The sequence below is a fragment of the Euprymna scolopes genome, chromosome 43 (genome assembly GCF_053919585.1).
Source record: "Euprymna scolopes isolate OS-2025 chromosome 43, ASM5391958v1, whole genome shotgun sequence".
NCBI lineage: Eukaryota > Metazoa > Mollusca > Cephalopoda > Sepiida > Sepiolidae > Euprymna > Euprymna scolopes.
Window position 1 is genome coordinate 46197634 of NC_136524.1, and position 15353 is coordinate 46212986.

The 15353-nt window shown below is 29.2% G+C and overlaps 1 protein-coding gene across 3 annotated transcripts in view; it reads right to left on the reverse strand.

Annotated features, from left to right (window-relative positions):
- LOC145268315 (ubiquitin carboxyl-terminal hydrolase 38-like) overlaps positions 1–15353 on the reverse strand; it is a 77084-nt gene that overhangs the window by 28655 nt on the left and 33076 nt on the right. For all 3 annotated transcript variants that reach the window (XM_080123777.1, XM_080123779.1, XM_080123778.1), the window contains exon 3: positions 5542–5643. In XM_080123777.1, coding sequence (XP_079979903.1) covers positions 5542–5643 — 102 coding nt within the window. The remainder of the gene's footprint in view (positions 1–5541; positions 5644–15353) is intronic.

Genomic DNA, 15353 nt, shown 5'->3' on the forward strand with positions numbered 1-15353 from the left:
TGTTTCAAACATATGTTCTCGTCAGTGTAGAGGATGATAATTACTGCTAGTCAGGAGATTCAAACAGTCTTAAAGTCACTCCTGATTTTGTAAGCTGGTATTAAACCTCGAAGCTATCAGAAATTAGTATGATAATTGAGGGAAATGAATGCCAAATCAGTGGGCATAAATGGTAAATAGTCAGTGTATTCAAGGACTAACGTTGGAATATTGCATTATGCTAGTTGACTGTTTATTCTAAATTCTATAAAGAGGGCTCAACTATTTTATTCTTAAAATGGCCTAATAATTATATTTTACACATGAAAAAATCGAAATGGCTTCAAATATTTCAATAATAGCATACATAGAAAGAGCTTGATGAGCTAAGAAAGAATCTTTAAATTTTTAAAATCCGACTAAAATTAAGAAAATTATGACTATTTTCGACTCGCACATTTAGATATTTTTCCCTGATAAAACCATATGCGCTTTGTCACATTTTTTACACTTACTTTTTCAGTAAAAATGTTATATCTTTGTTAAAACACAAGATTAAGCAATGAAATTTGCCACATGTGTATTGTTGTGCAAGAATCAGAATATGCTACTGAAAATCTCCAAAAATTAATGATTTCCAATTAATCCACAGTAAATGCACATAAATATGCTGCGATTGCTTAAAAATGCCATGTATTCATTAAAAGAAGGGAAGTTAGAGAACTGAAAGTTGAATTGTAATGCATTTTATGTAGAAAAGGCTGAAATCTAAATCTAGGACTGTTTAATAATGAATACATTGCAGTATTATTGTAGATTAATACCTTCCATTATCCCTCCCCCATCTGACCATCTCTCAAAAATGTGATTTTACCATTGCAGAAAATTATGTGTGAACACCTTGAAAAACTAATGAAAAGATAAAAATATATTTTAGAATTTAATGTAAAATGATGCACCATTTCGAGCCATTCCAACGTTTTAGGGCAGTTAGTCATTTTTTTTTTATAGGAGATAAATCTTGTGGTTTTAAGGTTTTTGTGCAATTATGGGAGGATGGGAAGATTGCCATTCTGAATAAGTTAATAATAGAGTTAAGATAAAATTATGTGTGAACATCCTGAAAACTTGATAGAAACAAAATTAAAATAATCTTAGAATTTAGAGTGGGAGGGTTGGTTTTATGTAAATTTAATGTAAAATAATTCACCATTTCTAAAAAACATTCTAGCATTTTAGGACAGTTGGACCAAGTTATACGAGAGATAAATCATGTGCACATTTCTTTAAGGAAGGGCCTGTTATTTTATTTATTTTTTTGATAATCAGGTAGATTAATTTCCATTCAGTAATTATCCTCTGAAAACATTGTAAAAAAGATGAAAATAAAATATAGAGGGGATGTACTGCTTGAACACATGATCATATTTCACATTTTCTTTCAGTTGTGCAAAGCAAAACACTTTAATTTGCCGTTAAAAACTAATGTATACAAGTTATACATTTGGAAAGCTTATTTTCTTGTCTTTTCAGCCATATAAATATTTTAAAACTTTGACCAGAAATATGTGCGAAATTTCAAATTGAACAAAGTTGGGATTGCTCTAATTATATATTCTCATAACAAAATAGCTCTTAACTAATTATATTCTCATAACAAAATAGCTCTTAACTAATTATATTCTCATAACAAAATAGCTCTTAACTAATTATATTCTCATAACAAAATAGCTTTTAACTAATTATATTCTCATAACAAAATAGCTTTTAACTAATTATATTCTCATAACAAAATAGCTCTTAACTAATTATATTCTCATAACAAAATAGCTCTTAACTAATTATATTCTCATAACAAAATAGCTCTTAACTAATTATATTCTCATAACAAAATAGCTTTTAACTAATTATATTCTCATAACAAAATAGCTCTTAACTAATTATATTCTCATAACAAAATAGCTCTTAACTAATTATATTCTCATAACAAAATAGCTTTTAACTAATTATATTCTCATAACAAAATAGCTTTTAACTAATTATATTCTCATAACAAAATAGCTTTTAACTAATTATATTCTCATAACAAAATAGCTTTTAACTAATTATATTCTCATAACAAAATAGCTTTTAACTAATTATATTCTCATAACAAAATAGCTCTTAACTAATTATATTCTCATAACAAAATAGCTCTTAACTAATTATATTCTCATAACAAAATAGCTTTTAACTAATTATATTCTCATAACAAAATAGCTCTTAACTAATTATATTCTCATAACAAAATAGCTTTTAACTAATTATATTCTCATAACAAAATAGCTTTTAACTAATTATATTCTCATAACAAAATAGCTTTTAACTAATTATATTCTCATAACAAAATAGCTTTTAACTAATTATATTCTCATAACAAAATAGCTCTTAACTAATTATATTCTCATAACAAAATAGCTTTTAACTAATTATATTCTCATAACAAAATAGCTCTTAACTAATTATATTCTCATAACAAAATAGCTTTTAACTAATTATATTCTCATAACAAAATAGCTTTTAACTAATTATATTCTCATAACAAAATAGCTCTTAACTAATTATATTCTCATAACAAAATAGCTCTAACTTAAATGTGTAATAACATTTTTTTTATATTTTTTCAATTAAAAAAAAAAAAAAATCATTTTCTGGAATAAAAATTAAAAAAAAAAAAGTATTTTTTTTACAGCTGTGCTGCTGCTACTAATACTACAAGACAGTCTTCCACCCAAACTCAAATAGAAACGTTCTTTACCTGGTATAATCATTTTAAATTGCTAGCTACCACAAGAGAAAACATACAATTATACTATTAAGAGATAAAAACAGTAAAAAAGACATGTTCAAAGAAAATCTTTTTCAAAATTTTTAATACATGAGTTGAATTTCTTTTTTTTTTTAACACAAAAAAAAAAAAAAAAAAAAAAAAGAAGAAAGTGGTCAAAAGTATTTCAGACACCCCAAACTATTAAAAGTGACATCGCTTTTGGTTAGTTTCCAAATTTCATGACAAAATTCTTAGTACAAACGCGGTACGAGCATTTACAAATCAGCGGCGGGAGGATGGGGGTCTTTACAAAACCTTACCAAAAAGGCTGTTTTATAATGTTCTATTTTTATCACTTTATTTACTTAAAACTCTTACAATATATAATGTACATTATTATTTATTAATTCATTTGAAACAGTTGTATTTTGAGGACTTAAAGTGGTTTGGTTTTTAAAATATGACAACATTTTAGCAGAACATACTTGAAATCTGATTATCCAAAGCGTTTTATCATCTGTATGTATAGCTAATTTTAAAGATAAATATTAGGGCTCTCCAGACAAATTTGACTTTAGTTGATCTTTGATAATTAAATATTTTTGTTCACTAGTCAAATCCCATGTGATTTTTGGAATATGACATTCTTGTTCAATGATGAGTACGTACATCAAAGATTTTTCTGTATTTTTTTTAATAAGTGTAATACTAAATAAGCACTGAATTTTATGAGACTCAAAGGTATAAACATTTAAATTTCTTCACATTTTTTTTTAAACAAAAAAAAGAAAAAAAGTATATTGTTCTATTAAACTATTATTTAAATAATTTTACTTTGCTCATTTTATTAAAAAGTAAAAAAAAAAATTGAAAAGACGTTTTTCTCTCAGTAATGAGCTTTGGAAGATAGTCTGAAGAAAAAAAAAAAAAAAAAAAATCACAACATAAATTCCTGAATATTAACAAATATTATTAAGCCCACAGACTTGTTTCAAACTTATGTTCCTTGTTTACAGTAATATCTAATATATAAAGTAAAATAAGTCTTTATTTTGTCATCACCAGCTTTCTTCATAGAAAATAAATATTTGATATGTTTTCCTGTAAATCATTGCAGCATATCAATAACAATAAGATACAAAGATTCTTATTTAGAATCCAACCTAATTAAAAAAAAAATACAGAATAATCTTTATGATGCATATAGTCGTCATGGAACAAAGACATCAAATTCTAAAAGTCACGTAAATTGATCAAGTAGTTTTATTTTTAACCAAGAAAATCAAATTTTATGAGTAAGCAAAGCTGGACAGTTTTGTATCGCCATCTTAAAATAAAAAAATCAAAAGGAGATAAATCCATAATAATTCAAACTTGTGATATCGGCCTCGCAAAGCTATTGATTTCACATTAGTCGCTTTAATTCATTAAAAAAAAATTTTTTTATGAAAATAAATTACTTTATCAATTTATATGAATTTTGGAATATGACATTTCCGTTCCAAGAGAGGTACATACAAAGATTTTCTTACATTTTTTTTTTCTTATGTTGAATTCTAAATAAGGACTAATATAATTTGATTTATTCTTTCCAGAATATAATTTAATCAGTTTAGACATATTTTCATACAGATATCATTGTAAGAAACTGTAATTAATTTAGAATTACTTTTTAGTAAAATGAATTTGAGGCATCTTTGTCATAATTTAAACCAAGCACTTTTTTTTTTAGGTTTTATAAATTAGTACTAAAAAGAATGGGATATCTGTCATAAAGCATTACTTTTCATTACAGTAGAACCCTGGGATACGATAGCCTTAGGATACATTTTTTTCAGGTTACAATGTTTTTCCGGTGCTTGGATATGGTATTTGCCTCACCTTATGGTGTTATTTATAATGTTATTTGATTATATACATGGGTATTATATACTGTACTGTATTTTGTTACTAATTTTTAATGACATATCCTGAGGTTCTACTTTAATATATTTCATAAATTATTAATAAAAAATATGAGATGTCTTATAAAGACGTAGACACAAGGAATGGTTTCTAATGTGTGGAAAATCCAGCCCTCCCTCTGAAAAAAAAAAAGGGGGGGGGGGCTTCTACAGAATTGGGACAAAATTTTGTAGTCGATAAATGGAGTTTTCAGATAAACCCCCCCCAAAAAACAATGGTTTCAACTTATTTTTTTTGTCAATTCTAATAAGTTACAATGGTAGCTTCCAAATTATGCAGTCGAAATTACCTTAAATAAAACTTTAATCGTGTTAGCAGGTGAAAAATTGCTGCCATCTTGTTTAAATCAAAACGAAAAATAACCTCCCTTTTGAACTCTTGTATTTTACGATAGTTTTCATCAAATTGTTTTTTTATTTTCTTTAATAAATAATTTTCTACCTTATCGATTTTCATAATTTTTGGATATAATCATCTTAAAAATATGAAGAATACGTAGAGACCATTGTTTTCAAGTGAAATTTAGTATTCTAATTTCTGAAATTTCATCCTAATAGTGTAGAAGTGCCAAAAACGGTACTGGATTAGGACAAGATCAAAAACTACTTCAGACTAGAAATATTTTTATTCACTGCCCGAGAACGTGAAAGAGAAAACGTAATTCCAGACCAAATACAAGACTTTGCTTAGGTGCATTTGTCAGTTTCAAATTGAGTGTTATGATAGACTGCAACTAAAATTTGGTGTAAGAAAAAAAAAAAAGGTAATGAGTAAAAATAAAATCTTACCTTGTGGAAGGGTGTTGGATCATGCTGACATCTTAGCAACATGTGAGAAAGTATTTTTAAGGCCTCGTTTCGGCAAAGTACAATTTTCAAGCAATTAAATAACTGAAACAAAGAAAAAAAATAAATAAATAAAAATAATTTTTTTTTAAGTTTACAGGATTCATTTTTTTTTTTTTTTTTTTTCAATCTAATTATCTTAACTCTTCCTGTCCCATACCACTTGAAACCACACTAACTGAAAACCTATTCCGATAAATAATCTTATTTTTTGTATTATTTGGACTATTCATCTCATCTTGGTTGTTTTTTCTACATTTCGGCCGATGTAACCTACGACCATCATCAGACTTTGCACTATTTGTGTTTTGAATTTCTAATGGTTATATTCATTAGGAAAGAAAAAAAAAAAAAAAAAAAAAAACATTTTTCACTATTTACCGATAACATCCAGTACGAATGCACCTGAAGATGGTCGGAGGTTACATCGGCTGAAATGTTGAAAAAAACAACCAAGATGAGAATAGTTCAAATAATACAAAAAATAATTATCAATTCTCATCTCAAAAATATACATTCATCAAATTAGCAATACACATGAAAAAATTGAAATAGCTTGAAATATTTCAATATTGGTATGCATAGAAAGAGCTTGATGAGCTAAGAAAGAATCTTTTTAAATTTTTAAAATCTGATTAAAATTAAGGAAGTTATGGCTATTTTTGTGCCTCACACGTTTGGATATTTTTCCCTCTTTAAGACCATATGCGTTTCGTCACACACTACTTTTTCAGTAAAAATGTCATATCTTTGTTAAAACACAAGACTAAGAAATGAAATTTACCATATAAGTGTATTTTTGTACAAGGAATCAGAATATGCAACTGAAAATCTCCCAAAGTTTATGGTTTCCAAATAATCTGCAGTAAATGTGCATAAATATGCAGCAATTCCTTAAAAATGCCATGTATCCACAAACAGAAAAGAAGTTGGAGAACTCAAAGTTGAATTGTAATGTGCTTTATGTACAAAAAATATTTTTTGTTTGTTTGTTTTAGATGCTTGTATGTGGCTTACAGAGGTATTTTGTTGGGGGGGGGGCTTGCCACTCGATCTTAGTGTTATTGTTAGGGTTAAAGAGTGTTTTAGGAGGAGACTTGCCACACATAATTTGTATTAGAGGTGAAGTTAAGAGAGCTTTTTTTCAAAGAGAGCGTTCAAAAATTTGTTGATTTCTATTTTCGAGGTTGAAGGTGTTAATTCCATAGGCCGTTTATACTACGCTGGAGCAGGTTGTAAAAATATCTTTCGCTTAATAAGTAGAAAAAAAAAATAACGAAATAAAAAGCTTCCTAATTGTAGTTTGATGTGTTTTCTAACTGCTTTTAAAATTTCAAGAATATTGATATAGATTTTGAGGGTTTGTATTACTATACACATAGATTCGAAAAAGTTGTCAAAAAAACAAATATATAACAAATAAATGTTATCAAAAGCAAGTTACTTTTCTACCTAACTGGATAATTTTTTAGTGTTTTTATTTAATGTAACATGTTTATTCAGCTTGAAAACAGTGTTTACCGATGTTTTGGAAAATTTAAAATGGCGCCCGACTCTCTTGAAACGGTAAGTTTGGGGAAAAGAGTTAAAAATAAAAAAGTAGACAAAATACTGCTAGAAACTCGCTCAATATATGTTACCGTGACATAGGCTGACATATATTCGGTGAGTTTTTAACAGTATTTTGTATAGTTGTTTTTTATTTTTAACTCCTTTTCTCAAACTTACCGTGTCAAAGAGAGTCGGGCCGGGCGCCATTTTTAATTTTCCAATACATCGGTAAACACTATGTTTTTCGAGCTGAATATTAAACATGTTACATTGAATAAAAACACAAAAAATATATCCAGTTTGGTAGAAAAGTAACTTATCTTTCCTTTGATAACATTTATTTGTTATATATTTGTTTTTTGACAACTTTTTCGAATCTATGTATAAACGAGATTTTGATACTTATTTTGATTTTGAAAAAAAACATTTATGGCTGTTCGCAGTAAAACATTGTTTTAATTCGTTGTTCAAAACTAATTTAAAGAATAAAAGTGCATGCAAGCTATATATCTACAAAAGTTTTTGTTTTTTTAACCATGTTTTTAAATTTGACGAGAAATGTGAGAAATTGCAACAGATTCATAATGCCGAATTGGTTGGGATTGTTGTTATTATACATTCTGAAAACCGAATAGTTCTAAACTAATGTTATTCTGATAACAAAATACCTCTCATTAAACATATAAGAACATTTATATTCATCTTTTCATGTTTTTCTTAATTCGTTCTTGAATAAAAATTAAAGAACGCGTGTTTGTTTACAACTGTGCTATCGCTGATTCTACAGGCTGGAGCTGTAATACTAACTTCATTTGACCAAATTCGAGAAGTAGAAACAATTTTTTTTTCGGGTAGGTCCTTTCAAATTATCAATTACTGCAGTCCTACTCAACATAAAATAATACTTTTAATTGATAAAGATAGTAAAAAGATTGATTTACTTACTACTGGGTGTCCGAAGAATTTTTTTTTCAAAATGTTCAATACTCGTCATATTAAAGTCTTATTTTTAACACGACAAAAAAAAGAAATGGTCAAAAATATTTCGGACACTTGACAGTATTAAGATTAACACCTCTTCTAATTGGTTCCCAAATTTCATGACGAAATTCTTCATACAATCACGGTACGGACCTTTAGAAAACAGGGGGGGGTCATTACAAAACCTTACCGAAAACGCCATTTTATGACGTTCACATTTTTATCACTTTATTTGCTTAAAACTCTTAAAATATATAATGTACATTCATATTTATTAATTCATTTGAAAGTATATTCATTTCCGAACAAAACAGTAGTAATTTGAAGACTTGAAGTGCTTTGGTTTAAAAAATATGGCTATTTTAGTAGAACTACCTTGAAATCTGTGATTATCCAAAGCGTTTTTTCGTCCGTGTGTATTACTAATCAAATAATCTTTTATTTATACAGTGGAACATCTCGATACAAAAGACAGCTTGTGAAATTTTCAGCTTACGAAATACAATGTGAAAACTTTTTGTCGCTGCACATGAAAAAATTTTCAGGATACAAATAACAGAATATTTTTCAGGCACCTAGTTGTACAAAGATTTTGGGTCTTTAAGACGACAATGAAGAAAAGGGACAAAAATTCAAATACATAACAAATAAATGTTACCAAAGGCAAGATAAATTACTCTTCTATATACCTGGATAAGTTTTGTGTATTGTACTGTGACACTTTATGACACTTATATGGTGGATTTCTATTAGTATTTTGTTAATTTTTCCACTTTTGAATCATTATCGACATTTTGAAGACATCATGCTTTTGTCGGCCATCTTGATTACCAATTTAACTTACCTACTCAACACTACTTGTCTTTCCAACCGGATAAACGCTTAAAATTCCGTTAAAATAAACAAAACTTATTCAGGTATGTAGAAGAGTAATTTATCTTGCCTTTGGTAACATTTATTTATTATATACTTGAATTTTTGGCACTTTGTTGTATTCTTCTCTGCTAAATACCCAATTTTAAATTGGGGTTTTATTTGACTTACATTTTTTTTTTCTAGTAATTTTCTTGAAATATTTGCGTTTATTTTTATCTGGGAAACATTTTTTGGATTAGAATTTTTTCTCTATTTAACCCTCCCATAAATTAAAATTAGCTGTAAGAAAGTAAATAATCCATTTCGCTTGAACCCTTTTTCTTCTGTGTGCCCATAGATTTGATTGAGGTTGTGACCTTACAAGTAACGATTTAAAAAATTATGTCATATCTCGCAGTCATTTTTTATTAAATAGAATTTTATATTTGTATTTCAAAAAAAAAAGTTAAAATAAATAGCAAGTGAAGGTATTAACAATTAGGTTAGGTACTATTTGGCTCTTATTCCATTCTGATTTCACCCTTATTATAAAATTTAATGAATGTTTTCATAAGGTTTTCAGGATATGAAAGCCAAAGCTGGAACCTATTCATTTTGTATCTATAAGTTCCACAATATTTTTAAATACAGAATTAAAGGGAAATAACTCTTTACTGCCTTGATGTTTACATCGATTTCGGTATCTGATTTGAAAGTCAAATAATCTCTCTCTCTCTCATATATATATATATATATATATATATCTATAAAAACAGAGATGTGTGTGCCACAGACGATTTCTGATTGGTTAATCCAATAATCACATCTCCTAAAAAACTATGGTTCGTAGGCTCTTAACTTTACCATAAAATATTATGGCTTTATTTATTGTCCATCTTGGAAGGGTTTAATTTTTTCCTAACTTGCGATTTACAAATTACAAAAATACGAAACTAATTTACAATCTAACAATCGAACCTCCGACATCAAGGCCGCCATTATGAAACTAAACTAAAAAAAAAAAAAAAAAACGCGTGTTCACTCGTGGTCTTTACATTTCGGGTTTGGGTACTTGTGCAGTTTTCCATTGACATTAAAAAATGGAAATATTTTTTAAAAAAATATATTGTACGTACTCGTCATGGGATAAAGTTTTCCTACAGAAAAAATCACGTAATTTCATCAAGTAGTTATTTTTTTATAGCGAAAAAAGAAAAAAATCAACGCTACAAGCGAAATTAAACAGAAAGTTCAAGTAGGGGGATTTCCCTTTTTTTTTTTATAGCGAGGCCAAATTTCGCGAATTTGACCTTTTTTTAAAGCAGTTTGGCCTTCAAAATTTCTGTTTGGCCATTTTCTTCACCAATGAAATAAAAAAAGCAAATAAATACAACGCAATAAAACTTTTAAAAATACGGCACACTTTTGTTGTTCTTGTTTGTTTTTTTTTTGGTAATTTTCCTTATTTTTTTATTTTTTCAAGATAATACTATTAAATGGACACTATTATGCCAAATTAGCCCCCCCCCCCAAAAAAAAATGCACAAAAATTCGAGATTTAAGGTTTTGACGAGATAATTTAGCGAATTGTCCGGACTATTGCGAGATAACCATCCATTAGTTTTTCCTGAAATTTTGCCACAAATTGTATTTCATTACATAGATGTGCATAGTAACAACATTTTTTTGCCGAAAATTCCCGTTGCGTCTCCAGATTTCATCGGTGAAGAAAAAGGGCAAACAGAAATTTTGAAGGCCAAACTGCTTTAAAAAAAAGGCCAAATTCGCGAAATTTGGCCTCGCTATCAAAAAAAAGGGAACTCCCCCTACTTGAACTTTCTGTTTGGTTAAGAATCAAGATGGCTGAATTATTAATTACTCGCTTATAAGACTATCATTACACACAAAAAAAAATATAGATTTATTTTTGGGTAAAGTTCCCCCGGGTTTTCCTTTCACTTGAGTAAATAATGGTCTTTTGTTATATATATGGCGTACTATTATCCTTATATATATGATGTTTATGTTTATAACAACATCTTAATACGGCGCTGCTGATCCATAGTCGTTTCGACTGACGGATGCCACACACATGTTTATATATATATATATATATATATATATATATATATATATATATATAAGTGTCTGTGTGTCTGTGTGCATTTCCCTACGCTAAAACTCTGTCAATTTTAAGCCTAGAGATTTGAAATTTGATATATAGGGTACTGAGATTTGGGAAAATCGATGTGATAGGTTTTCGACAGAAATTTGGCGATTAAGTGGTCAATATTCAACGATTTGACCTTTGAGAACTCTACCAAACTCCTCCTACAATTTTGGGTCTAAACAGTAAACACGTGATATTTTAGATATAGATTCCTTGGACATGGATCTAACTTATTAACTTTACTAGATCCCTAAACAATAAATGTTAAGAGGTCATAATAGGGGTCAAAGTTTTAAAAAATTGACCTTTTTTTTTTTTCTCAGCATTAACCTCAAAACACCTGGGCAACGCCGGGCACCGATTGCTAGTATATATATATATATATATAGGAATGATGAGAATGGAAATAATATTCCGACAAAATAGAGAAATAAAAGAGAAATAAGGAACAGACCGAGTTATGTGTTCATCAATGTTTCGTCTGCCCGGCAGTAAAATATGCTTAAATATGATATTTTAATTTGTCCAGATTTCATATATATTATTATAGTCATGATTTCAAAAGTAAAAAAATAATAAACTAACATTAAACCAAAGAGGAAACTGAAACTTAGTATCTCCTCAAATGTTTATGTGTACGGAGGACCATTATTCCTTAGAGGTGTTTGTATATTTGTACGAGAGTCTATAGGTGAATCATACTTCAATTGGCCTCCTCTTCCTCTTTTTGGCTGATGAAAGTAACAGATCTCAAAAGGTTGTAAGTGTTTGACCTAATCTGCCTCTGTTGAATTCTTCAAATCCACTGCTACCATTTTGTCCCCAATACCCAAATCTGGTCATAATGCAGGATCATCCCTCTAAACCAAGCGCTTTTAAGAAGGAGACTGTTTGGCCACACTGTATTGCAACATAATTCATTCATGAAGCAATAGCTCCAGAACCACTCCAAGATTGGTAAAGAGGCTCTGGAGGCCAACTGAAGATGTGGTTACATACCATCAAAACTAACGTCGAATCTACTTCCAGTCCACAGGTCTATAGTGTTTTCCACCCAAGATGGGTTGAGCCGGTTCCTTCCACAGAACACACAGCATCCCAGACCATGCACACCGGTTCGCAGCAGCCAATATAGTTATGGGTAGTTATGTTCCAAAGTAATTCAAATGACCTTCACTGTAACAATACATTCTTCATATTCAGATTGACATCCATTTTACATGCTGGTATGTGTTAGACACCTTTTAGAATATTGAATTCCAAACTAACCTATCTCTGGCCAGGTCTTTATTTATCCCTCTTTCTCAAGTCCATTATCATTTTCTCCCATGCTTTCCTTGACCTTCCTCTATAATCTGAACACGCTACCTTAACTGTTCTGCAGCTACTTACCCAGGAAGTGTAAACCATTCTCTTAATATGACCCAACCAGCAAAGTTTCCTATTCTACACATCTCTAAATTTAATCTTCATTTGAGCTCATCAGACATAAGCCTTGCTTTAACACTCACTTTTTATACATCTACCATATCATTCTTATTATTTCTATCCATGCAACGCATGTCCTCAACCCTCACTTCTATGCATTGTCACACTGATGGACTCCTTTGGTTGATAGCAGTAACGTTCTGTTAGTTCGAAATGGCAAAAGTTCCTTGAACTTACTCCATCCCTCCTAATATTTGCAATCACACTAGCACCTACTCCTCCCTGTGCTCCTACAGTATCATCAAGATAAAAACTTTGAATAATCCCAATAGTTTTGCCATCCAAATCTCCACATCACAATTTCATTTGTCTCTACAATCTTACATGTCTTGCACATGGAATGTGACAGTTGCAGTGGTTGCCTACATATTTATTGTTCTTGGCCCCCGTCCCTGCAATACTTAAATATGGCCCTGTGCTAAGACTGAACAGACAAAACCTGCGATGATGCCTCTGTCTATTGCTAATGGTTTTATGACCATGGCTTAATAAATGGGGGGGGGTGCGAATTACGTTTGGTGTCAAAATGTTTACATTCTTTGTTTAATGATATTTATAATTATCAAAAAAAAAAAAAATTACAGCCTTAAAAATACATTTGAAACAAAAATATTTAAAAAACGTTTAGTATAAAAGTAATATTTCAAATACTAAAAAAAAAAAAAAAAAAAAGCCTACTTGGTGGTGGGTGGTTTGGACATCAGAAATTGACAAGTAGAGTTCAAAGATATTTTCATCTTAGATTTTGGTAGAATTAAAATAAAAACAATATTAAAAAATAAAACAATATTAAAATAAAACAAATTAAAAAAAAAAAAAAACCATTCCAATTATAAAAACATTTTGGTTTGATTATTTGTAATGAAAAAAAAAAAATAATAGTGTGTATGTAAAAGTAATTTATAGAAGGCAATACAATGCAGAAGTGTAATCGATTGAGACAAATTGTAGCAAATTAAGATGCATAACTGGAGCGAGCTATGCAGATACACCTTTTATTAATACAATATATAAAACATAATATGCCTGTGTGTGCGCATGTGTCTGTTAGTCTCCAGAGGAGAAGCATTATCAAAATAGTTAATCTCCTGAGATGCAAGGTCACAGAGCGGTGCGAGGCAGATCAAATTATTGCATTTTTTTGTAGATTGTTTTTGAGTTTTTAATTGGTAAAAATAGCTGCTAAGAGGTCAAAATTGAAAAAAAAAATAAAATAAATAATATTTGGCAGAATTAAGTCAACTAAACGTGTTATTTCTACACATGTACAAATATCAGTTCATTATTTTTTACTATTTCTCATTCATCTGACAATAGCTCAAACAGTAATGATTATCGTTGGGGCGCTTTATGTATTGGTTTCAATTCTAGCTGATGGCACCAAAGTAATTTTTTTTTAATTTTGAAATCACTACTATATATTGAATACAATACAATATAATAATCGATATAGAATTGACTCGAGTCACCAGGCTATTACACCCACCGACACCGAATTATTTGAAATTTGGTACAAATATTCCCTTTCATGATTTAGGAAAATTTGCCAATTTATTTGGTCCAAAACCTTACCATTTGGATGGGGGTGGGGGTAAATCTGCATATTTTGCTTTTAAATTTATGCCATGAAACATCCCGGAATTTCAGCGTTTTATAAAAAAAAAAAAAAAAAAAAAAAAAAATACTTCCACATTCAATATTTCTGAAACTTGGTAGGCAGGGCATTTAGGAACTGTAGAATCCGAATATTTAATTATTTTAACTCCATACCTGGTAAAAAATAAAATTTTGCTCACCCAAAAGCATGTCCCCCAAATCATCAATTTTTTACCTATGTAGCTTACGGTCAGTCTAGAGAAAATATGTCCTCTTCAATTTTCATAATGTTTTTTATAGCATCTACTATGACTTACATAAGCTACATAGGTAAAAAATTGATGATTTGGGGGATATGCTTTTGGGTGAGCAAAATTTTATTTTTTACCAGGTATGGAGTTAAAATAATTAAATATTCGGATTCTACAGTTCCTAAATGCCCTTCCTACCAAATTTCAGAAATATTGAATGTGTGGAAGTATCTTTTTTTTTTAATTTTATAAAACATTGAAATTTCGTGACATTTCGTGGCTGAAATTTAGAAGCAAAATATGCAAATTTTACACCCCCCTAAAATCCGAACGATAAGGTTTTAGATCAAATAATTTGGGAAATTTTCCTAACTCATGAAGGGGAATATTTGTGCCAAATTTAAAGTAATTCGGTGTCGGTGGGTGCAGATTTCAACTTTTTGCTGGTGTTTTGACATGGAATGACCCTATAAGTAGAAAATTTGCATAAATTAAAAGATTATTAAAGTATATTTTACAATTGGGCAATGCCGGGCGCCCAGCTAGTACAATATATATTTTTTAATACTTTTATATATGTATAATATTGTTGTTTGTGTCCATGAGAACTGATGGAAGTTCCATATCGCATGATATTTTGGGAAAAAACTTTTCATCAGATATGTGTTTGACTAATTCAAACATGCATATGAAAGCGGTCTTAAATGTGAGCAGTTCAACAATTAAAAATGGAGAACCTAGAATTATTTTTTTTAAATCTATAAGAAAAAAATTTTCCAATTACTAATCAGTTTTTTTTTGTTTTTTTTTTTAATCAAAAATAAAAAATTAACACAAAATAAAAAAAATTAAAAGATAAGAAT